This window comes from Micropterus salmoides, unplaced genomic scaffold (genome assembly GCF_014851395.1).
Source record: "Micropterus salmoides isolate LMB-PRFRI ecotype aquatic unplaced genomic scaffold, ASM1485139v1 Ms_hic_scaffold_5, whole genome shotgun sequence".
Lineage (NCBI taxonomy): Eukaryota > Metazoa > Chordata > Actinopteri > Centrarchiformes > Centrarchidae > Micropterus > Micropterus salmoides.
In genome coordinates this window covers 28406067-28430449 of record NW_024044237.1, presented here as the reverse complement: position 1 = coordinate 28430449, position 24383 = coordinate 28406067, and the positions used below count along the sequence as shown (strand labels likewise).

General features: G+C 38.9%; 1 protein-coding gene across 2 annotated transcripts; it reads right to left on the bottom strand.

Moving 5' to 3' along the window:
- Positions 1-973: 973 nt before the first annotated feature.
- On the bottom strand, positions 974-23991 carry elovl6 (ELOVL fatty acid elongase 6). Of its 2 annotated transcripts, none has more exons than XM_038699162.1 (4): positions 22463-22712; positions 4782-4913; positions 3761-3912; positions 974-2640 (listed from the first exon to the last, which is right to left on the bottom strand). In XM_038699162.1, exons 1-4 carry the CDS (start codon positions 22543-22545, stop codon positions 2198-2200), a joined length of 810 nt encoding a protein of 269 aa, XP_038555090.1. In that variant the 5' UTR covers positions 22546-22712; the 3' UTR covers positions 974-2197. The 2 variants fall into 2 exon arrangements, with proteins under 2 accessions (XP_038555090.1, XP_038555091.1); XM_038699163.1 differs by lacking the exon at positions 22463-22712 and adding an exon at positions 23838-23991 and having other exon boundaries at positions 980-2640.
- Positions 23992-24383: the final 392 nt, after the last annotated feature.

Sequence of the window (24383 nt, the reverse complement as noted above, 5' to 3'; positions counted from 1 at the left end):
AAGTGACATTTTTCGTACTCCTACACTAGGTGAGAGGAAAGCTCACTTTCAGGTTCCACGTTTTCCTTTTTTGCTGAACTAAACAATAATCTTCTAAACAAGTAAATACATCGGGCTGATCTAAACTAACACTTAATATATGTCTGTCTGGTATGTTACAAATATATTTTATGTCTAACCTTAATTAAAAGTAGGAATTGTATTGTGTGGTGTCAGTAACACATTCACAATATGGAGTTTTAGTGAAAGACACGATTCATTTATTTTTCTAAAAGGCAAACTTTGATCTTAATTTAAAGTGTGCTTATGCATAACTCCAACAGTGAATAACAGGAAATAATTAAAAATGATGTTAGATGATCAAGGTATCAAATTAAATAACAGAAAAGAGCAGATAATCTTATTTTCTAACAGAACAATGTAAACTGTCCTTACTCAAAGTGAAGGATCTGTCCACTTAACAGTTTTTTGCTTAAATGTAGATTCCATAATCTCAGTAAATTAAGCTTTATTGCACAATTGCACCTCTAGGGGGAGGCCAGGTAAAGCAGATGTGAACACTTTTATGCAAGTTGGTTAATTGCTTGAGCCAATTAGCTCAATTACTCAAGTCATTTATGCAGTTATTGCCACACACATTAACTTAAGTGACTCGGGTGAAACCAGAAAGTGGAATCCTTAAAATGCTTAAGAGCTCATAGCAGGTATGCAACTTGTATTAAATTACTGCTACATAGGAGCCACTGAATCAAGTGACATGCATGCAAGCATACTGTCTACACATTTGAACAGCTGAACAAATCTACTTGATATTACGAAGCAATAATCCCCCTCTAACCTTTCTAAATATTGCCAATTTTGAATCGCCATGTAGCCCCTAGAATGGCTTTTCAGTTTCAGCACCAAAAAAGTAAAAGGAAAGTATGTGCAATGCCAAGATGCCGCAGTTGAGACAAAAAATAAACACCACAGGCACATGTCACATTTTTGCACTCTTTGTTCATACATTAAGTTTTTCAGCAACACTTGTTTTTGACATTGATACAGTGCAAATGCACAAAAGCACAACAGACACCATTAAGGATACATACTACTTTTTAAAATCAATACAGCAGATTTTAACAATTTGCATTTTTTTTCTTTTGCTAAATATAAATATGTTTGTCCTCCATTTAAGCCTTCTGTGTTCAACAGACAATTTTTCTTCACTGGTAGGTACCTTTTAACACAGATAAATGTCTGGAAATCAATGACAAGTCATTTTCCAAGTGTGGTCGGCAACTTTTGCAAGGTCATGACAAGTGGTGAAGGAGGGCACTGTCAGCATCTGTTTCCCATCATGCCCAGAAGCAGGGTGACCATCTGAGTCAGGTAGTCCAATCAGCTTCATTCATACTTTCTTCAACTGTGCAGCCATACTGGATGAATTTTAGCCATACTGTAAACCGGTGCTGATTTTAAACATGTCTACTTTGTCTTGATATGCATATTATATTATAAAGAGATAGCCTAAGACCTGAGAAAATATCGCATTTTGCAATGTAAGACACAGAGGATACAGTGCCGTTCACCCCGTCAGTTCACAACAACCACCAACACTCATCCGCTTCACAAACTCACCAGTGTCTCCAACGTTTTCCTTGACAGATCAAAACGAAACAACAAACACTGACGACAGACGGACATAAACATACTCAGATGGCTCAAGTTTACACCGATGCTATCCATCTTCATATGTACCGATTAATTTCTCTTTTTTAATACCAAGTAAACATATGCTTGTGGCAGATCTATTTTTTATTATTTTTTTAAATCTGGCGATTTTGTCCTTATATTCTAGGTTTTAAAAAGTATTCACCGTGAATTCAAAAAGGGGCTTTTAAACTTCAGGGGGACAACTTGTGATGGCTTCTGATCATGGCGCTGCTTTCTCAGCATCCCTCAACGGAGATGTCACCTCCATTGAGGCATTTTAGATATGCACATTAATAGTAATGCTCAAGCACAAACACCATCCTCTTGACCCTCCCACCCCACCCCACCCCACTCCGTCAGCCTCAATGCAACCTCTCTATCATCCATCTTTGATTCCCAAAACCCTTACAAAACCCTAACAGATTCTCTCAAGTCACTGGTCCCTGCTCTCCGAACATTTTTTCTTCATCATCTCCCTTCTTCCCATACTTTTGGCATTCGTTTACTCCTTCTTTTTGGTGACAGCCGAGGCAGTTGATTTGGACTTGCCAATGTAGGCCTCGACGAAGAACTGGACAAAGAGCACAAAGTAGCTGAGGTACATGAGGGATGACCACACAATGTTCTGCATGTGTGATGGACACTCTTGGCCCTGCTGCATCCACGAGTACACCAGGTAGTTGACCACACAGCCCATCAGCATCTGGGTGATCTGGGTCAGTGTGATGAACATGGCGAATTTGCGTGACACCTTGAAGCCGGCCGCCCGCAAGGCATAGTAAGAGTACATGACGGCGTGGACCAAGTAGTTCATGGTCATGAACCATCCGCCGCCGGCCACCATGTCTTTGTAGGAGTACCAGGAGTACAGCAGCACGGTGATGTGGTGGTACCAGTGGAGGAAGATGAGCTTCTGTTTCCTCAGGACGATGAAGAGAGTGTCACCTGCAGGAAGTTGAGTTGTTCAAGAGATGAGGGATGTTTATGAAGAGCATGGGGAGGAGGGGAATAAAGAAAAGGAAGGTTGAATGAAGGGACAGGAACAGATGGAAAGGATATATCATTACAATTGTCTGATTCAAAACCACTGGCTGTGATTTAAGTTGCTCTCAAATATGCAGAAAATATTGGCTAAATTAACTATGTAAAACCACAGAGCTGTTTACACACAGAGTACCGCTGAAATGTTTGAAACAACAGCAAAAGCACTATTTACTGCACCAATTTATTACACATTATAATGCTAACATGGCAAAAATAAACCGATTTTTATTGTAAATACAGACAGAAATAAAATAAGCCATTGTTGGAAAAAAAAGAAGCCTGCCTACCGTTAAGTTTACCCTCAGTATTTTTTTTAATGTATTTCTTCTCACCTGCAACATTGTAAGGAAATTACTGTAATATAAATAATTTTGTATAATGACTTCCAGGGTTTAAAATTACTTGTTTCAAAATTTAGAAATATTTCTGATTTAGTTGATTTAATTTCCCTGTTACTGTATTAGCATTATGAGGTTATGCTTCCCTTTTCAAATTGATGTACAGTAGTCACAGTATTATATTCTATTTTATTGTATCATATTTTATTATTATATTCCTATATTTACCTTTTAACTTCTGTACTATTTTATGTCTATGTGTGATATTCTTTTTATATTGTCTGAGCATTGTTTGAGGGAGCCTGAGAACTAAGAATTAAATTTACATTGACAGCTCCACTGTAAAAAAGAAAACAACATGCAATTTGTGAGGTTAGACTTTGATACAGCCCATTAGGCCTTTCTGTAATTGTATCTGCCATCTGCCTAATATTTGTTTAGTCTTACATTGGGATGATAAATTATTATAACTTCAGTTCACTAACATGCCCTTCCTGTTTGGCAGTATATAGTCTTAGCTGTCTGAAAGCAGCATCAGTGAAAGCACCAACTTCCTGCACAACATTATAACAATGAAATGAATCCAAAACAAAACCTTACTTGGTGGACGATTTATGGGAAACAATATATTATACCCAGTACACGGAAAAAATTAAACAAGCCATAAAGATGTCTTAACTTACCCAGTTCTGGTGCTTTACTAAGTACAAAGGCGTATGCCCAGAACTTGCTGACAGGCCCATTGTAAAAGCTCTGGTCACATACTGACTGTTTAAGCCCTTTCGTCATCAGGATGTACGTCATGTAACTTCCAGTACGGATGGCACCAAATATACTATAAGCACAAAGATACCAAAGAACATTAAAAAATCATTGAAGAGGGAAAATGTGTAGTTATTTCGTTACTGTAGTTAATATGTGAAGTCATGCCGTGTGTGTCAGTATCAGCTGCATCTTTATAGTAATAAAGTGCTAAAATATGCACCACTTTTTACATATCTGAAACAAATCAACTATTTTTTTTTCTAGACCAGCATAGGATCCCATGTGAATTAAACCACATTTTTAGTTAGTTTGAAATAAACCATGACTCATTTTATTTAAATGACCCCCACCCCCCAAGCGATGAATTTAATGTTACACACTATGTACTTGATGTGTAAAGAGGTTCCATGGCTCCATAGCAACATTTCACCTGCTTCCCTCTGTTGCTGGTAGTGCCTGATGTGACAGATGCACTCTGCACTATGGATAGAAAAGGCACACCATACAGACAAGATAACAGGGCCTTACAGGGTTTTATAGTTTCAAAGTAATTTCACATTGTACTCATGCCAACATAAAGCCAAAAATATAAATTAAAACAAACAAAAGATGGCAGCCCAGCAATATGAGGTCAAAGTTACACCCACACTGACCAAATTCCCAAACTAGGAAAACAGGAAAGAGACCAGTATGACTGTGTAAATTACAAGTAAATGTGGTCAAATACAGGTGCAAATGACACCACAAACTTGACATGACATAAATATTTCATCAGCTGTGTGTCTACTGAGCCATTTGATGACCGGGAGAAAATGTTTTGTAAAAAGTAAAGCTAGAGAAACTGACCACTAACTGATTCAACTGTTGGCCCTTTATATTAAATAATATTTGAAACTGGATATGTATTTTCTGCCATTAACAATGTTAACACTTTCTCACCTGAACACAGCAAGCGTGAGTGACCATAGCACCAGCGGTTTCCTCAGCTCAAACTTCTCCCTCTGTTTCATGACATGGCGGCCGCCGAGGATAAAGGCAGCGTAGAGTGCAGAAAAGAGAAAGGACTTCTTCCTGTAAACACAAAAAGCAAACAGATTACCATTAACCTTTTATTGACTTTGCATTGCCTTTACCTACAGCGGTTAATGTGCGGATTATGCTTGGTTTTTTTCTGCAATGCTCTGCTTAATATTCATACGATCACATAATGTAAACACTGGGCAGCTTATAGTTAGCTGCTTAACAGACCTCTTGCAACAAATGTGAGTGGTCAACAAGATAAACTAGCAGAAATTTAACAAAAAGAATGATATATAAAAAATGATCCGAACAATATATCATAAAGTCCATTTTGACAGGAGTAGGGAGTGTCCCTTGTGTCCCCAAATTAATATGAAATAAAAAATAAATTTATGCATCATAAAGTCTGCTCCTCTAACTGCTCCGTTTTCCAACAGCGCCACTGTAATAAATACAACGCACTGTTTACAGAACACAATCTATAACTGTACTGACTTCACTAGCAATGCCTGAAGTAATGATTTAATGATTTGAGTCCAGCTCCAACTGTCGCTAAATGCTTAGCTTTCAGTTTACAGTTATTGCTTCAATTTAGTTCCAACTCCCACCATCCTGTGATGCCTGTTTGCCTTAATTGACTTGTCAGGCATCACTGCTGTGCCACATGAAGTGGAGAACTTGTGCTGAAGCACCACCTGGCCCATCCGAATCTAAAGAAAAGCATTCCCCTGCGCTCAGCACAATTACAAAGCGCAGGTGGTCTGACTTGACAGACCGGATGCTGAATAGGACCAACAGAAGACTGGGGCATGCTGCCTAGAACTAAAGCTGCTTTGTCCAAAACACTGTTTGGTCTATTGAACAGAGAACAGAGTAATAGTTTGGAGCAGCATTAGCAAAAAGTTAGGTAAAAAATTTACTTATGATGGTAACAAGTGCCAATGAGCAAGGCATTTGAACTGCAGAGTTCTCAGTGGCTAGACGTAGAGACGTGTGTGGAACTGTATGATGGTAGTAGAAAAAAAGCAAGTACAGCAAACCCTGTGGAAAGGGTGCACTCAGAGGACAGTGCACAGGGAACAGGAATGAGGCATTCTGGGAGCTCTGGGACCAATAGCCCTGAGGATGATAAGATGCGCAAAACTAGCCCTCGGAGTGATGTTCTGATTCAGTGATGTTTTTATGCAGCTGTTTAGAGGTTATACAAAGAGAACAGCAAGATGTTGAAATTAATCATCAAATTAGAATGTATTACTCAGTGGAAAGGATTGAAATTAATTATTCTATTTAAAGCCTTACTGCTAAAATCCACTGCCGGTTGCCGGAGCTAATCGCGGCCATTATAGTCAATGCTTTCCACCAGACGCGGTGGACCCCCAGAAGGGTCCCAGAAGCGCCGCTCCGCTCCGCAGAGAACAGGAAGCAGGTCTATTTTTTCCGCTAGCCAATGGGGGCGGCTGTGGCTCAGGTGGTAGAGCGGGTTGGCTGTTAATCGGAAGGTCGGCGGTTCAATCCCTGGCTCCCCCTGGTTGCGTGTCGAAGTGTCCTTGGGCAAGATACTGAACCCCGAATTGCCCCTGGCGGCTATTCCGCCAGTGTGAATGTTAGTTTCCGTTTGAGCACTTAGGCTCAGTGTATGAATATGTGTGACTGGTGAATGCAGATGTAGTGTAAAAGCGCTCTGAGTGGTCGAAAAGACTAGAAAGGCGCTATACAAGTACGGAGCATTTACATTACAAGCTCTTTGCATCAAGCAGCACAGAGCAGATTGAACCAGGCAGGAAGTCAGACACAGAACGGCAGAGAGAATCCGGTCAATTTCCAAAATAAAACACCATGTGGAGACTCCCGATCGTAAAACAACAATAAACATGGTTAAAACAGGCACAAAATGAAGTCATTTAACTACATAGCCTACTTAATCTTAGTACAAGCACAAAATGCAAACACTGATTTCCAAATCAACAAATTCTAAACAGGTCAGCAAAATCAGGCAGGCAAAACGCTCTGATTCTGAAATGCTCCTTGTGGGAAATGCAGCCTGAAGATTACGGAACGAAACAGGTTCACATAGAGCTGTGCGGAAGGCAGTAGAAGCACAAACATGACAAACTAATAACAAGTCAATAATGTGGGGCAGGCTGCATGCTCCGCTGCTGAAACGCTTCTGGTGGCTTCCAGTGGACTTTGACGCCAGGCTGAGTACGCATCAAAACCGTGGCGCAGCCGTAACATCCCGTAGCCGCAGTCAGTGGATTCCCGGCGTTAAGTGTGCAGTATTATATTTAACAAAGAGAGAGTTAAAGTGCTGGACAGAACCATCTATTTATTCAAGGTCAAGGTTGTGATATACTGTATAGTAGCACACTTGTATACTGGCCAATGGTCTGTGCACAACTCACACTAAAAACACAAACATTTCTCACAGACTTGTGACATATGCAATTTGTAAAATGCAATCCATCCAGTTCTTTTTTGGAGCCTCAGCAGAGAACACCAACAACTTAGTTTTGCTGATCAGGTGTGTAGCTAGGCAAGAAAGAGAAAGGAAGTGTACATTTTTCTTACAAAACTTGAGAAACATGGCTGTGTGATACGCAGGGAGTGGAGACCAGGAAAGCCTTTAATTGTCATGAAAATAAGGCTTTATAAGTCTATTTGACAGAAATATGTATTCCACCTGATGGTCATTTTTAAGGTCTTAAGTTTGTAATATTGTTGTTGTGGCAGCCATATAAGAGTCTGTCACGTTTGCTGAATATCAATTAGCAGTTGTGCTTCAGCCAATCCCAACTGATGTCAAGATCTGCCTGATACCAATCTTGCAAATTGGAATGGGACACTCCTACCTCCCACCTGTCTTTCCAATACATTTTTCATATGACTAACTACATTTTAAGAAACGATATCACTGTCAAAGTGTATGGACTTCTTTTTTCTCTCCAACTTTCAGTATTGAAAGGAAAATGATGATCCTATAAGATCCTATTGCAACAGTAACCAAGTCAATTACGATCAGAACAAAAGTGCAATAACAATGTCAGCTGTTTAAAATAACGGACATCATTGTGCATCAGTATTTCGAGAATGAAAGATGCCATCTTTCTGTTCTTGCAGGAAGCCCACAACATGATTTAGGCCACCTCCACAGAACCAAGGACAAAGCAGTCCAGTCAAAGTCAAAAGGAGCAACAGGGCTGGACTGCAGAATGACATCATTGTTTCTCAACTACACATAGAGGAGGGTAGAACAGAAAAACACAGTGGCCTACATACTGTAGTTAGGCGGGGAGGATCAGAGAGGAGCTACAGTCTCAGCACTCCCCTTTCAGTGTTAAGGTCAAAGGTCAGATTAATATATGACCTAAGCTGCGATTCTATAGTTTGCAGTTTATTTTTTTAAGTCTAATGATATCCTGCACTGTCTATGCCATATGGCATCCATTTACGTTTTTTAGAACAGCAAGTACAGACCATGTGTAATTCAATCACAGGAACAAAAACGCTATAATTTATGATACTGACTAATGATTTGACTATGTAACTTTTTAAAGACACTCATTCTCTTACAAATTACAACTTTAATTCATAAGCAACAAAAAACACGTACTCATTTCAATACACTCTACAGGCTTGCTTGGTCTGGTATGACCAGTAGCTTATGGAGGCTAATGTTAGCAAACTTTAGATAGTTGGTTGTATAAAGTATATTATTGAGTTTGTTTGCTTATTTTACCGTTACAATACATTTTAGCAATTTATTAAGTAAAAATTCACATAGTGTTCCAAAGATTTACTTGCTTTGCTTAACTTCACATCATCCTAAATTAATTTTCTGGATCATCTGCACATTATTTGAGATACATTGTTTTGATTTGACATTACTGTGCAATTCAACATAACAAGTCTAAACTGGTTTAACATGTAATTTTGCAGGTATGCCACTATCAGTACAATGATGACGAAAACTACTGTTTTTTATGATCCAGCCCAAGCACAGAAATATGGATAAATGTCCTTGTCTGTGAATTTCCTTCTCCGTATTTTATCAGTATTAAACCAGTAGAATCAGCCAAAGCTTAACATGTGCATGACCTACGGCATTATGTTCAGAAGATGGATTATACTGCTGTTGGAAAAAAATAACCAAGGGTAAATAAACCCAAGGGCATGGTCAAAGCTGACAAGTTGGTGGAGGTGGTTGGAGAGGTGCTGCTGTTGTCTTTGCAAAGGCTCTGAAGTGCCAGGTGCAGCCAAGCTAGGCCTGCAGTCACAGGAATCTATTTGAGACATCAGTGTGAATTCACATCATCCCTTCATGCTCCCCAGAGCTTCTACAGCTATACTCCTGACCTTCAGTGTTCAGACTCACCCAAGAAATAATACCTCAGACAGGAGTTTCACTACTTGCTACTTGAAACAAGCTGAAAAGCTAATAAAAAATAAAAGCAAACGTGAAAGTGATCATTTTTAAAAAATCCAAGGGCCAAAAGAAACTGTGTCACTCTTCGTAGAAACAACAACACTGACTATCTGTGTTGGCACAATAGAGTTACTGATCAATACCAGACATTCAACAAATTGCTTCACCAGCTTCAGAGATGTCTTATAACACACTTCCTGTATTCCGATAATATCAGGTGTTAAAATATAGATATAGGCCTATAGCAGACATATTGGTGTTGCTGCATATATATCATTCGCTATCTGCCAATATGAATAAAAAAATATTTTTTTCTCATTATATAATGCAGAATGAAATGATTTTGGTAATATATTGATGTCACTGCATCATTTGCATTTTGGAACAGAAAACTTAAGAAACTAATTAGTTCAGCACTAGGCAGTGCATGCTGGGAAACGAGGGTCATTGTTATCAGCACCATGCAGCAGATGTAAGTGCAAGAGTGCAGTGTGCAAAGCTGAGCAGCTCACAGCTAGAGTCAGCGGTATCTTCACATAGTTGCTAACTAGTTTGTGAAATGCATTGCTGGAAAGTTAATTAACAATGAACCCATCATTTTCCCTTTTCAACTCTAACATAACCTGACAACTTGTCAGTACCGTTTGTAACTACAAGCATCAGAGCATCTGTTCGTTACTACAACTCAGCACTGGTGATGGTTTAAGTCTACAGAGTGTTGATTTCTCGCTACGTTGTTACCTTCTTGGTGAGATGCAATGCTGGAAAATTAAATAACGTCCCCATATTTTACACTCCTTTGACGGAGGAGTCACAAGGAGTCACAAGAGCCTATTTTTCCACCGGATATGTTGAGAGTTTCCCCTGAATGTTTATAGCAGAGTTCATCTCTTGACTCGGCAGCAGGGAACCATGAGTTATTGTTTGTGACCATTATTCGGTGACAGAAAAATGCTGCAAAAGATGACATGTTTTGATATACAAGAAAACAGTGTTTCTGATTGGAGTTCAATCCATTGGAATAATGGTTCAGAATCAGAACAAAGCTGTAGCATGAATCTCATAGCTAGCTTGATACAGTAGAGAGCACTGGTGGAATGCAACTTAGTTAATTTACAGGTACAATTTTACTGGTACAATTCAGAGGTACTTGTACTTTACTTGAGTATTTCCATGGCATTTTCTGCTACTTCAGCAAATGACTGATGCTGAATATGCAGTACTGATATTTATTTAGGTATTTTATTTTAATCTTTATCTTATTTTTAACATGTTAAAGAATTTAACTTAAATATTGTTTAAGAAAGTTTTTGTTTAAGAAAGCAGCTTTCTGAGTACCTTTGCATAGTCATATCGGTTAAAAGTCGGTGCGCAATCCACATAGAAAAGGTCTATTTTCATTCCAGCTGATTTTTTTTTTTCATCTAAAATCTGTAGATTTCTCTCTACAAGAGGCTTGACTCTGCTTTATGTCAAAGTGGGCAGAGGCAGCACAAATGAAAAACTACAACGTCAGTTCTTTTGGGGAGGATCAGCATTGTACAGTAACAGTGTCAGCAGAGATTTCTTGGTTGCTGCAAGGATGGAAAAATATATAGGTGTCCCAAATCCACCGGTATACAAATACAGAGCATACATGTTCAAAGTGTTTACATGGATTATTTTAATGTCAATCAAAGTTGATATACTGAAATACACTGACATTTTACATTTCTTTTTGTTACAGAGATTTCAGGGTCACAACATAAATCATATCCTGTCCTTGTGTGTTCACAAATCAAATGTTCCTTGTTTTGTTAAAACATGTATTGCGATAAATAACAGTTTACAAGAAACCACTGGTTTAAGAGGGGTGGTGATGGGGCAGTGGATAAGACACATGCCTTTGGTGTGAGAGACCCAGGTCGAATCCACTGTGAGACACCAATGTGTCCCTGAGCAAGACACCTCGTTGCTCCAGAGGCGTGCGACCTCTGACATATATAGGAATTTTAAGTTGCTTTGGATAAAAGCACCAGCTAAATTAATAAATGTAAATGTAAGAGAACATGATCAATGTGTACAACCAGGACAATATGCAAGAGCTACTTAGTTAGGTGTGTAAGACATCTCTAGCATCTCTTTCTCTCATGTGATTGTTATCACATACTAAGGCACTGAGCGTTGGATCAGTTTGCGCTGTTGCCAAATCATGTTAAATATCAGAGATTTCCAAATGGTGTTACATAGAGTTAAAAAACCAACAAACCAAAACTCTAGTGCTGCCCTGTGCCACTCCAACAAAACATTCCATGGCAAATAATGTCAATAGGAGGGTTCCACTTAACATGTTGCTTAGCAGGCTGCAATGGTTTACTTATTCTGACTTTAAAAAAATGATACCCAGACAGCTTCCGCTAAGAAAAGGCCTCAGACCGCACACACACACACAGTTGTATAGTAAACTAGCAGGGTCTAGACATCAGCTCAAAGTACTGTACTACTATATCACAACAGAGGTGTGTACAAGCCTATATCCCTGTGGTTTTAGGATGTCTGTGTGCTTGCATGTAACCTATATAGTACAGTACATAATAAAATAAGGATGTTGATCCCATAGATCCACCCCTCCCCCACTGACAGTGTTGTACAAAGCTGCTGGATAACCTGCTGTGGACCGTGGATCTGTAGGCTATGAGCTGGTCCAAGAGATTTCAACCATTACATAATCCTGAGTTTGCAGTCTGAGGATGAGTCTGCACGCCTGTGCCAGTAAGCAAGTGTCTCTGTGTTACCAAAGTGTGTGTTTACAGTATCACATATGCAACTTAATGCACATAAAGCTGTGTGTCTGCAGGTGTACACATACACAAAACTTCACTTCAGTCCCGGATGTGTAACTGAATTCCTTGGCACTGTTGTCTGTGAAATGCAATCACAGTGAGTGTGCCAGTGTGTGGGATGAGCAGCAAGCCATTAAATAAGACCATGAGGTGCTGTAAATAAGACCTAGCTTTACAGAATAATCTGCCATCCAGGAAGCACCCATATGTAATCCAGTTAGTAACACACCCACCAGCTGTAGTTACTGCATGCAATATCTATTGGGGAAATAACCAGGCTTGTAACATAATATCACTCATGGGTTTAGGTCATTCTGCATCTGGTGGTGAACATGAAGGGACAAATTTTCTATTCAGTAAACTGAAGAGTACTTTTGTTGAGTGATAATTATTTCAGCCTGTTAAGTGCTTAAGAACATCTTGAGTCATGCTTATTTTAAGCGGCAAGACAAATGGCTTGAAGGAAGCTTGTATATAGCACTCAACACTATAAGCACAATTTTTCTATGCACCTATATTGTACCTAGTACGTGTCCACATACACAAACAGTAATAAATGACAAGGTAGCGTCAGTGTGAGGTGGGTCATGTTCATGTCTGTATTCCATCTGAATTGGCCCGCAACATATACGTCTCTTGAATGAAACAAGTATTAAGCTTTGTTTTTAGCCTTTTCATACACCAGGCTCCACACACTATTGCAAAACTTGCTCCTTGGAAAGTTTGACTCACTCGCTGAATAGTCTGCTTGAACATGCACAATGACTCAATGCATACAAAATAAAATGGACTGTACAATAAACTGCTCTTTTCTGTGTTTGCATCTAAGCTTTTCTTTGACAGCCTGATGAAATCTGAAAGGCAAACCAGAGCGCAGCGACACTCTAGGCAGACCTTAATTTCTGCCTGCCCACATCTTCTTCTCTGGCCTCACCAGTTGTGGGAAAGAGAGCAGCCTAGAAAACCTCAAGCCTGGGGTGCGCTCTAAGTTAACATGGTCAGAAATGATCAGCATCATCAATATGTTGCTCTCGTTAAAATGGCAGCAGCATGCAGAACCACGACTAAATTAAACTGTATGACAATCAGGAGGAACCTCTAGACTTGCACTGGGAAATAATTAGTTCTTGTCTTTGTTGAGCAAAATAATAAATGTCATTGTTTGCTTTCATTTGATTTGGTTTGGAGTAGTGACATTTGATTTAGCACATAATAAAGTAATTACAAAGTAATTTGTATGTTAAACTACGCATTAAATTCAGGGCACAGTAAATAATATAACACACAAATAGAAAGCAGCTTATTGTGACATTTTGAAATGGCTTCTCAATGACTATAACCACCTCTTCTACATCTTGTGCACTGTGGCTTTGAATTATGCATCCTTTATTAGTTGCCTGCCTCTAATTTTGGCATCTAGAAATGCATTTTTCAATTGTTTCTATTCAATGTAAGCCAATATTGGGGAAGATCATCAGCTAAAATTCCCAGATGAAAAAAACTCAGATTACAACTATTATTCAACCAAATCTATCAGAACAAGCTATGTAATGATCACTGAAATGATACCCTGATGCCAAATTTAAGACTGGTGTATCATTTGGTCTCATCCATCCAACAGCAGGGCTCAAAAACTCTGAGACATTAGGCTGGACACCTCTTGGACTGAATAAGTAACATGATACTTGGAAAGAAGAGACTTATCTCTTAAACTCCTCGAGTACCATTGGAACCTGATCTTTAAGACTAGTCAATGAGCTATGATACTTGAATAAAACAGCAAATGGTTATCCATGTTACATCAAATGCTACAACACCATAAGAACAAAGCAACATTCTTATATCCCTTATAGGATCTTCAAAAACAATGAATAATTTATTTTTGGCCAACAACAGTATTTGCAATGTGATGGTTAAAAGAGTAGAGCAACTGAATCATGTAAATAGTTGAAATAAACATTAAAGCAACATTATGTAGTAATTTTATCTTAAAAGCTTCAAAATAATTTTGCACAGGTGCATGAAGTCGATGTCGACATTGACTAAAAGCTATGTACAACTAGCTAACCTCGACAACCCAGCTGTATTCTAACGTTAACATACCTATGTTTATTAGCTAGGCTCCTTACATGCTTGCTAATAACTTGTTTTAAGGTGGGTCTCCAGAAGGCAGACTCCAGAGTTGTGTTGGACAGATTTGTGCAGCGGTTTTAATATATATATGAGAGAGAGAGAGAGAGAGAGAGAGAGAGAGAATGCTGAGTACAGTCTGTGGTGAATATTTGCGCTCCGCACAGCTCTGTAATCAAATACAATTTTAAATAGGCCTAGCAATAAATAAATAAATATTTGAAAATCAATATGTGGCGATCAGAGTTGATATTGTGGCAGGTCGCCACAAATAAATCAATGTATGGGAAACACTTAAGTAATAACTTATTAGCTGGCTTGCCGTGTCTTGTGATGTTGCACTTGCTTGATTGATTGTTTGCCTATGTTAGCGGAGTTGTCCACTAAAGCAAAATCAGACAGAGGTTTCACAGTCAGAGGTTTAAACGCAGCTATAAATCCCGAGATGATGTTTGCAAACTTACTGCATAACACACTCCGACATCTGTAACGTTATTGTAAGTGCTCTTTCATCTGTTGCTGTAGCTTTGTTGGCTAGCTTGCCACCCGGTCTCTTGCTTGGTCACTCTCTTTTCTCTTCCATTGCTTCCTCCATCAACTTTGTCTTCGGTCTCTTTGCCTCTGTCATTAGTTACCGTTACGTCCATAGAGGCTGCTGAGCCCGGTTATGTTGCCAGCTTGCCCGGGTCTGTTACAACACCAGTGCCACTCTCCACCTATTATTTTATGGTTACATAATGTTGCTTGGTCACTCACCGCCAGCTATAAATCTCAAGCTGATGTTAGCAAACTTTCAAGATAACACACCCAGACATTGATAACGTTACTGTAAGTGCTCTTGTAGTGGCTGCTCACTTTCTCTGTTGGCTGGCTTTCCACCCAAGTTTCACGCAACATTTCAGGGCTGGGGCTGGGCGAGCGGGCAACGTATGTACATAACGTTAGCTAATGTCAGAGATGAACAGACCAAAGAGGACGCTGACGGAAGAAGCTAAGAAGAGAAGAATGACCCAGCAAGACGCTCCCGAACACCGTTGAGAGCTTCGTGAAATTAAAGGATGCAAGACAGAGGCCGAGCTGGCATTCTTTCTGTGTATACAGTTTCACAATTCATTTATATATTTCTATGTCTTGTGATGTTGCACTTGCTTGATCTTTGGCTGTGTTAGCAAAGTTGTCGACTTGCTCTTTTTTGATCATAACTAATGTAATCATAATAATTGCATGTCCTTATTTATGACAGCTGTGAATTACACTCAGAAAACTGTAGGGGTGCCAAATTGCACAAAAAAAACTAATGTTAAACATAATGTTGCTTTATCAGACAGAATATGGATAACAGACTAGAACAAAGATCTCATTGTTCATTCTCTCTGCAGCATTCTCAGTCTCTGTCTTCTTATCAGTCCAGAGCAAAACCACCAGTTTTCCATCAAAAGTGGGGTGAAACCACAGGGATGCTTTCTACCCAAGAGGCTTTTCAAAAACAGAGAAACCAGATTCTAAGCAACCTGCATGGTAATGAGGAATGATGACGTCTGTGAGAGTACAGAGTGAGTCAGCAGGTTAAAGATGTGTGCATAACGGAGAATAACAGCGCTCTTTCAGATAGTAAGGCCGCACTGCAAAATGTGGCAATCTTAATACATAACAGGTCGTTTCTGAACTGATTTTATCCACCATAGAGAATTACATCAAATGCAGGTGGAAAACAAACACATATCGATAGCATATTACACAACAGTCTCATAATAGATCATTTTGATCCGATTATTTTCAATGACATATTTTCCACCACTTCACACAGCAATCAGTCTGTTACATGATATGCTTTGCATTCTGTTACGATTGCTCTTCAATACGTTCACTGGCTTGATAGTACAACACTAACGACCCCGTCAAGATGTAATCAGCTATGCAGCATCTGATATAGATATAGGTGGGTGATTCTCACGAAACTGTGCTACCATTAAAAAAATATTTACAGTTAAAAAGGTAATACTTTACTCACTTAAGTTAACAAATATAATTCAAAGTTACTATTGATATTAATTATAATAATTTAGAAATACGTAAAAAACGTAGGAAGATATGATCTTCATAAAGCCACATGCCTGAGATAATTCTACAGTCCCCATATTACCAATGAATTGACACTGCCATCTCTCCAAACTTCTAGAAATTGTTACACATGACTGCAATACTTTTAAATTAAATTACATATACACCAACGTTTACATGTTAGATTGTTAATTTTACACACTTTATTTAGAAAAAAGGGTGAAAGAACATTATGTTACACTTAGAAAACCAGAAATCAACTAATTTATATCATACTAATAAAGCACAATGCCTGCAGTTACAGGGGTCAATGCATACACTGTGCAGTACAGTAGACCTTGGTCAAAAAAATGTCTATGAGATAAATGCAATCATTGGATTTTGGATAAAATTTTCTCTAAAAAGTGAATCTAAATGGAACTTTGTAAGATAGACAAAATGCAAATAAGAAGTAAAAATTTAAAAACTGATTTAGGATATGACTGGCTTAGAAAAAAAAAAGAAAAGTGGGGTGGTGACAGTAAACAAGACCAATATACAGTGGGTACGGAAAGTATTCAGACCCCTTTAAATTTTTCACTCTTTGTTTCATTGCAGCCATTTTCCAAAAATGAAAAAAGTTCATTTTATTTCTCAGTAATGTACACTCAGCACCCCATCTTGACAGAAAAAAACAGAAATGTAGAAATTTTTGCTAATTTATTAAAAAAGAAAAACTGAAATATCACATGGTCATAAGTATTCAGACTCTTTGCTCAGTATTTAGTAGAAGCACCCTTTTGATCTAATACAGCCATGAGTCGTTTTGGGAAAGATGCAACAAGTTTTTCACATCTGGATTTGGGTATCCTCTGCCATTCCTCCTTACAGATCCTCTCCAGTTCTGTCAGGTTGGATGGTAAACGTTGGTGGACAGCCATTTTCAGGTCTCTCCAGAGATGCTCACTTGGGTTTAAGTCAGGGCTCTGGCTGGACCATTCAAGAACAGCCACGGAGTTGTTGTGAAGCCACTCCTTCGTTATTTTAGCGGTGTGCTAAGGGTCATTGTCTTGTTGGAAGGTAAACCTTCGGCCCAGTCTGAGGTCCAGAGCACTCTGGAAAAGGTTTTCATCCAGGATATCCCTGTACTTGGCCGCATTCATCTTTCCCTCGATTGCAACCAGTCGTCCTGTCCCTGCAGCTGAAAAACACCCCCACAGCATGATGCTGCCACCACCATGCTTCACTGTTGAGACTGTATTGGACAGGTGATGAGCAGTGCCTGGTGTTCTCCACACATACCGCTTAGAATTAAGGCCAAAAAGTTCTATCTTGGTCTCATCAGACCAGAGGATCTTATTTATCACCATCTTGGAGTCCTTCAGGTGTTTTTTAGCAAACTCCATGCGGGCTTTCATGCGTCTTGCACTGAGGAGAGGCTTCCGTCGGGCCACTCTGCCATAAAGCCCCGACTGGTGGATTGCTGCAGTGATGGTTGACTTACTACAACTTTCTCCCATCTCCCGACTGCATCTCTGGAGCTCAGCCACAGTGACCTTTGGGTTCTTCTTTACCTCTCCAAGGCTCTTCTCCCCCGATAGCTCAGTTTGGCCGGACGGCCAGCTCTAGGAAGGGTTCTGGTCGTCCCAAACGTCTTCCATTTGAGGATTATGGAGGCCACTGTGCTCTCAAGTGCAGCAGAAATTTTTTTGTAACCTTGGCCAGATCTGTGCCTTGCCACAATTCTGTCTCTGAGCTCTTCAGTCAGTTCCTCTGACCTCATGATTCTCATTTGCTCTGACATGCACTGTGAGCTGTAAGGTCTTAAATAGACAGGTGTGTGGCTTTCCTAATCAAGTCCAATCAGTATAATCAAACACAGCTGGACTCAAATGAAGGTGTAGAACCATCTCAAGGATGATCAGAAGAAATAGACAGCACCTGAGTTAAATATGAGTGTCACGGCAAAGGGTCTGAATACATATGACCATGTGATATTTCAGTTTTTCTTTTTTAATAAATTTGCAAAAATTTCTACATTTCTGTTTTTTTCTGTCAAGATGGGGTGCTGATTGTACATTACTGAGAAATAAAATGAACTTTTTTGATTTTTGGAAAATGGCTGCAATGAAACAAAGAGTGAAAAATTTAAAGGGGTCTGAATACTTTCCGTACCCACTGTATATCTATTTGCAAGATTGGTTTCATTCTGCAGAATCCCAGGACTACAGTTTGTGTCATATCTAAAGCAAACTTTTCATTGTACTATGTAGCCAAGCAAGCTATTTTAGTCATACCCCTCCAGTCTAATCTATTACTTTTGTTAATCAGTCATACAGTTGAAGGATACGGTATGTGTTGAACATCAATCAGCTCACATGACAGGTTCACTCAGAAATGTGCCTGATTTCACTTTGCTTCTCAGGTCCCAGGTGTTATGTGAACACTGCTGACACTCCTGAAATAACAGGAAAGTATTGATGACAGCAATATCTGACAATTTTTTCCAGCTTTCTAATTTTGTATGCAAAAGCTACTGTGTTATTTTTCCAGGACATTTATTACAGTCACTGGCTACCCTCAATTTCATTACCAAGGTCAAGTTTAACAAAATGTTAATATATTGTCTTACTCTTACACTAACTCATGTGTTCATGGTACTTTTATATTGTTCGTTATATGCGGGAAAGAGGATGGTGCTCATGTTGTTGCTAAACAACAGCTTCTTCCATATCTTCCCTTTCCTTGTCTTCTTACAACTTAAGTTGCTTAATTGTCCTTGATTCACAATGCTGAGCTGTCTGCTGCTAGTCTCAACACATCAGATCAGTGTACCAGTCTCCATTCATCACTGCAAAACAATGACATGTATACACATTATATATACATTGTCCATTGATGTCTCGCTGTGTCTGTTTTGAAACACTTGCCTTACTTCAGCTAAGGACCTAGTCTATACAGAAAATTCATTTAAAAAAAAAAATCTTACTTTGCATGTATAACCCCTAAAAGTGATGACAGGGGGAAAGTGCCTCAGGCTACACTAAAAAAAGTAAATTAATTGAATTTATCAACATAATTATATCTGCCAAAAATGATTAATTAAGCAGCTCAAATTATGTTTGATGTTTGAAGAGCAAAATTAAAGTTCTTTCCTCCTTTGAGAAGGATAATAAAAGATTAAAGAAATGCAACAATATAATCTGGACTTTGTTAAGAGTAGTAGTAGTCTGCAACGTATTTCAGCTAGATACCCAACTGATTGATGACTTCTAAAATGGGTAATCTCCCCAATCTGACTGTGAACCAATTTACTACAATCACTCCTTGGTCATGCGCACATGCTTTTAAGAGCACAAGTAAGGCATTCTCCTGCTTTAACAACTTCAAACAACTACAGTAAACACAATTACATTTCTGGTGATGTCCAAACTTTAATATACCATAAGTTTGTCTTACCTTTGAGGTCTGAAAGGTTTTTGGTGATCAGTCATTTATCAACACAAATCCTCTCTGGTGGTCAGCTCTGCTTCCGTAGTGAGTGACAGATTTTAAAAATCATACATGGATTTTTGTGTTACAGACAAATCCTGCCACCATCAGCATTTTTCATATGTGGTTAGAACTTTTTAAAATTTAGATTTCAGAGGGTGTGAACAAAGCAATTGTTCATTGAAACTGAATGCCGAGCCATTGGTTCATATCTTAGACAAGCATGTTGCAATTCTGACCTCACCCCACTCAGTGTTGTAGGGCATTTTTCATCAGCAGTCTGGGGTAAAAAACCTGCACTGCTACTCTAAAATGTCTCTGATTGCTATCTCTGATTGGGGTGTTAAGTGCAACAGTAGTTTACACCTACTGAAATTTGGCCAACATCTATGCACATGTATGATGTGTTTACAATGTGATGGGCCGGAGATACCAATTTTATTCAAATAATATGTCAAAAGCTGAATACACTTGGAATTCAGAAACAGAATCAAAACAATTTTAATTCTTAACACCCAACCCTAGAGCTAAGTGACCCTTTGTCAGCCAAAAACTATTTTAACTGGGATTTACACTTGGCTTGGTTTATTTTAATGTCAAAACCTAGTAGAGTTTTGCTGAAGATACCTTACCCCAGGCTTAATAAATACATTTTGTAGTGTAGAAGTATGTGATTAATGTCACTGCATGGTGAAAAAGCATTGCAGTTGCTTTTCAAGTGTCCTACTGAATTATTGTTATTATTAACCATTAAACAACAGCTTCATTAGATCTATTTTGCTTGACACTTGCCTTCAAACCAGTTTTAGTCTCATCCTTAAGTTATAAAAACATGCCACGCTTAGTCAGTTGCTCCATGTACATTATGAATGTAATAAACAACCTATCAAATCCCATTTTCTGCAGTTGCTGCTTCTATCAGCCATATGCACTGGCCCAGTCATCCCCCACTACAGGAACAGCGGAAAGAAGTCAGCACAGATCAGTGCAACGTGATTGGCTAATACTCTGTCAGCAGACATCAGAAGATGAATGGTATTGGCCGGTTGTCAGTACCAGGGTGAGGACAGCTCCTACACATTGCCCGCATGGGTCTCTCCCTCTCTCTCTCTTTCACAAACCCACATTTAATTTTAATGAATAAGAACGAAACTGTTCTAAGACTGGCTCCAGTAGCTCTTTTCAATCCAGATTAGTGTTAAAAATAATGTGCTAACTGTGACTCTTGTCTACAGGCACTTTAAACTGATGGTGGAAGATGCTTAATGAAGCCTATGCTAACTTTACGCATGACTCATTTTTGTTTTGCTTAGAACCATTTCTTGCCCAACCTGGCATGGACCTGAACAATAATGACCCCTCAGTGAGATCACGCAATGGTTATTTGAATGGACCTGCACATGACCTACATATGAAATGCATCCATGCACACAACCACAAAGCAATATTTACTTAACCTTTGTAGCGACCGTCTAGTATAAGGGTGCAGTTTGTGTAAAGCCTTGTAGACACTGCCCTGTGCAAATAATGACAGAGCTTAATTTAGTTTTCATCTTATGTCACGGATCTCAGTCATTCCAAGAAGATTTCATGAAATACAATGCAGGTTACTCCACTGGAGCTTAGTAATTAATCAGTTATTAAGCGAATCAGTTTTCTCTATTGCTTCTTTTGACAAAACCTCTGTATCTTTAGATCTTATTGATTAGTAGATTGACAAATAATTGTCTTCTATTTTAATGATAATGATTTGACTAATAGTCATTTTTTTAAGCAAAAACACCAAAGATTCTCTGATTTCCAGTGTCTCTAATGTGCGATTTTGCTTCTTTTCTTTGTTTTATATCATTGCAAATGAAGCATGTTTTGGTTTGGGACTCTTTTGGGCAGAACAAGCTGTTTGAAGACCTCACCTTGGACTCTGGGAGCTTGTGATGGCCACTTTCTCCTCATAAATTAGAGTTTAAATGATTAATCTGTCAAAAAATAATCAACAGATAAATCGTTGATGAAAATATTCATTAGTTTTCATGACAAAGCAGAAATAGTTCAAAACAGAGTTTTGAATGAACTTAAAATAACATCAAGTATTGTCACTTTTTCATATATCATCATATATGTAGATAAGCTTGTACAGTAGCCTAGTTACTTTCACTGAAATAACAGTATTACCATCTCTTTTAAAAGAGAAAACCATGGGACTGAGGTGATGCAGTTTACCAGCCTAGGGCAGGGCTTGTTTCAATATGCTACTGGGCCAGTGACTGTCTAAATGGAGGAGACAGCTGGAGCCATGGACGACCTTTATAATAGTACTGTATCGCGGTAACTGATGCCGAGAGAAGAAATCACAGGAAGTCAAGGACAAATAAAGATGCAAAATGTAACAGCGAAGTGCCAAGTAGGGAAGTGTGGCAGAGCATCGCATTCGCACGCGGCTAACGGCCTGCGTGGATTTCTTCATTTGATGAAGCACGAGCAGCAATTTGCGGATGATGACAGACAGCCTGATATAACGTTAATAGGATACGGCGAGGTTTAATCCTGGTGAGCGAGGCGGATGCCTATGTGCCATTACAGCCTCCAATTCACCGTTTGGCACGTACACACCGCGGTGAATTTGCAGAGAGAAAAACGTTTACTGTGATGTGGGATTACAAACGAGACGCTAATATATCGCAGTGTAGCCTTACCAGTTCTCCTGCATCCATCGGATGGCTTCGTCCTCGTTGAACTGTCTCTCGAATTCGTACTCTTGCAGAGCTAGCACCGACATGCTCGCTGTGTTTCTGTTCAAACCACTGTTGAAACAAGACGATACACGACTCGAGGTGTTGCTATTTAGTCTGTTTCCCCGCAACTCTTGACTCGCATTGCTCGTGCTGCTGTCAGAACCTCGCGGTTGTGCGCGGGCAGCTCGGCTGTCGCGGCACCTTCGTCCTCTACCGGCTGACCGAGCCTACGCCCTCTTCCTTAGGAAGGTGGATTCCAGGTCCTAACGCCGCCGAATTTGTACCTCCCTTACATTGTTGAAATGTAGCCTATTAAGTTTACTACATTTTAAGTCTTAAAAAAATAATGTACAAATATTGATATGTAATAATTAAGATTTTTATTCAGTTCACTTTAGTTAAATTTAGTGCAATTTGGTTTACCTCATTTCCTTTTGAAATCAAAGGCTGCACAACTAATTTCTGGATTTATAATTTCATTGTTTAGCCTCCACCAAAATCCACCATTTGCACTTTCCAAAAACTCAATCTGACATAGACTATAAATATAAGAATTGCTTGTTTAGTTTGACCGACTGTCAAGAGCCCAAGGTTTTTCAGGCACTATCATAGATGACCAAGAAAGCCAGAAAATATTCATAATTTAGAAGCTGTAAACATTGAATTTTTCACTAATGACTTATCAGTCTTTAAATTAGCTTCCATATAATTTTCTCTTCAATAACTAATTGATTAATCAATCATTTCACCTCTAATTTGATCTGCTATTCATTCTTTTTCACTTCAGCTATGGTTGAAAACATATTCAAGTTAGTAAATAGTTAAGGCCCTGCAGACATACAGTGCATATATAATCAATAAAATGTACTTTAAGTAGGGCATTAAAGGTTTTTATGCAGGAAAAGGACCCTGTCAGTGTTCTATATGTTAGTTTAATCTATAAGAATCCAAACAACATCAGGCACAGTTTTTCAGAAATAGACAAGAGATGTATAGTATATCATACCCAGTCAGTGTTGCATTTCATAAATAGTTCATGATGTGCCATTTTGTTATAGTCATTGCTGACACTGAATCGGCAGTTTCCAAGCATTTCTTAATCTATCCAGATGTTAGCTATTTCTTCATCTGGAAAGAAGGCAAATAGGTGGAGTGAGCCCTTTTGGCACCACCTTAAACTTTCACCTAGATGCTTACAGGTCTGCAGGCAAGTACAGACACATGCATACATGTACAGAAACACATACTCACTACAAAACAATGTATTCTCTAAATTTGGTTGTAGGTTGGTCCCTTTCAGCACTGATAGGAAGGCTGTGCTGTCTGGCATACTTACCTTTGGATGGTGGGCTGATGATATTTTCTGATGATATTGCAGCTTGGCTTGGACTTTCAGCACATTTACCCAACACATACACAAACACTGGGAAAAAAAACAATCACCTGATTCAAGCCACTGACATCTGTATATAAGAACTTGAATGTATCTGACACGGATGGAAGAATAACATTACTGTGGATAGCTAAAGTCCTCTCTCGGTAGATCTCAGTGAGTCAATGTTTCCAGTTCTACAGTGTGCTTTAATAACTTCTCAGAATAGAGCATCAGCTCAGCAACAAATCATATTTGCACTCACATCTGAAGGTGGGTCACCAAGCCTATGCGCCACAACAACACTCACAGTCTAACCAACCTTTAGAACAAAATGTCAAACAAAATAAACATTGCAGAAACATGCAGAATCAGGGATTAATGTCCATATAAACATGCCCTGTTGTATTTCTGTTATTGTTTGTTTTTGAACTGAAGTGACATTTGTATTGTATGTCTCAACAATCACCTTGTTTGCAGGGTATACATGTTGTCTTACATACAAATATG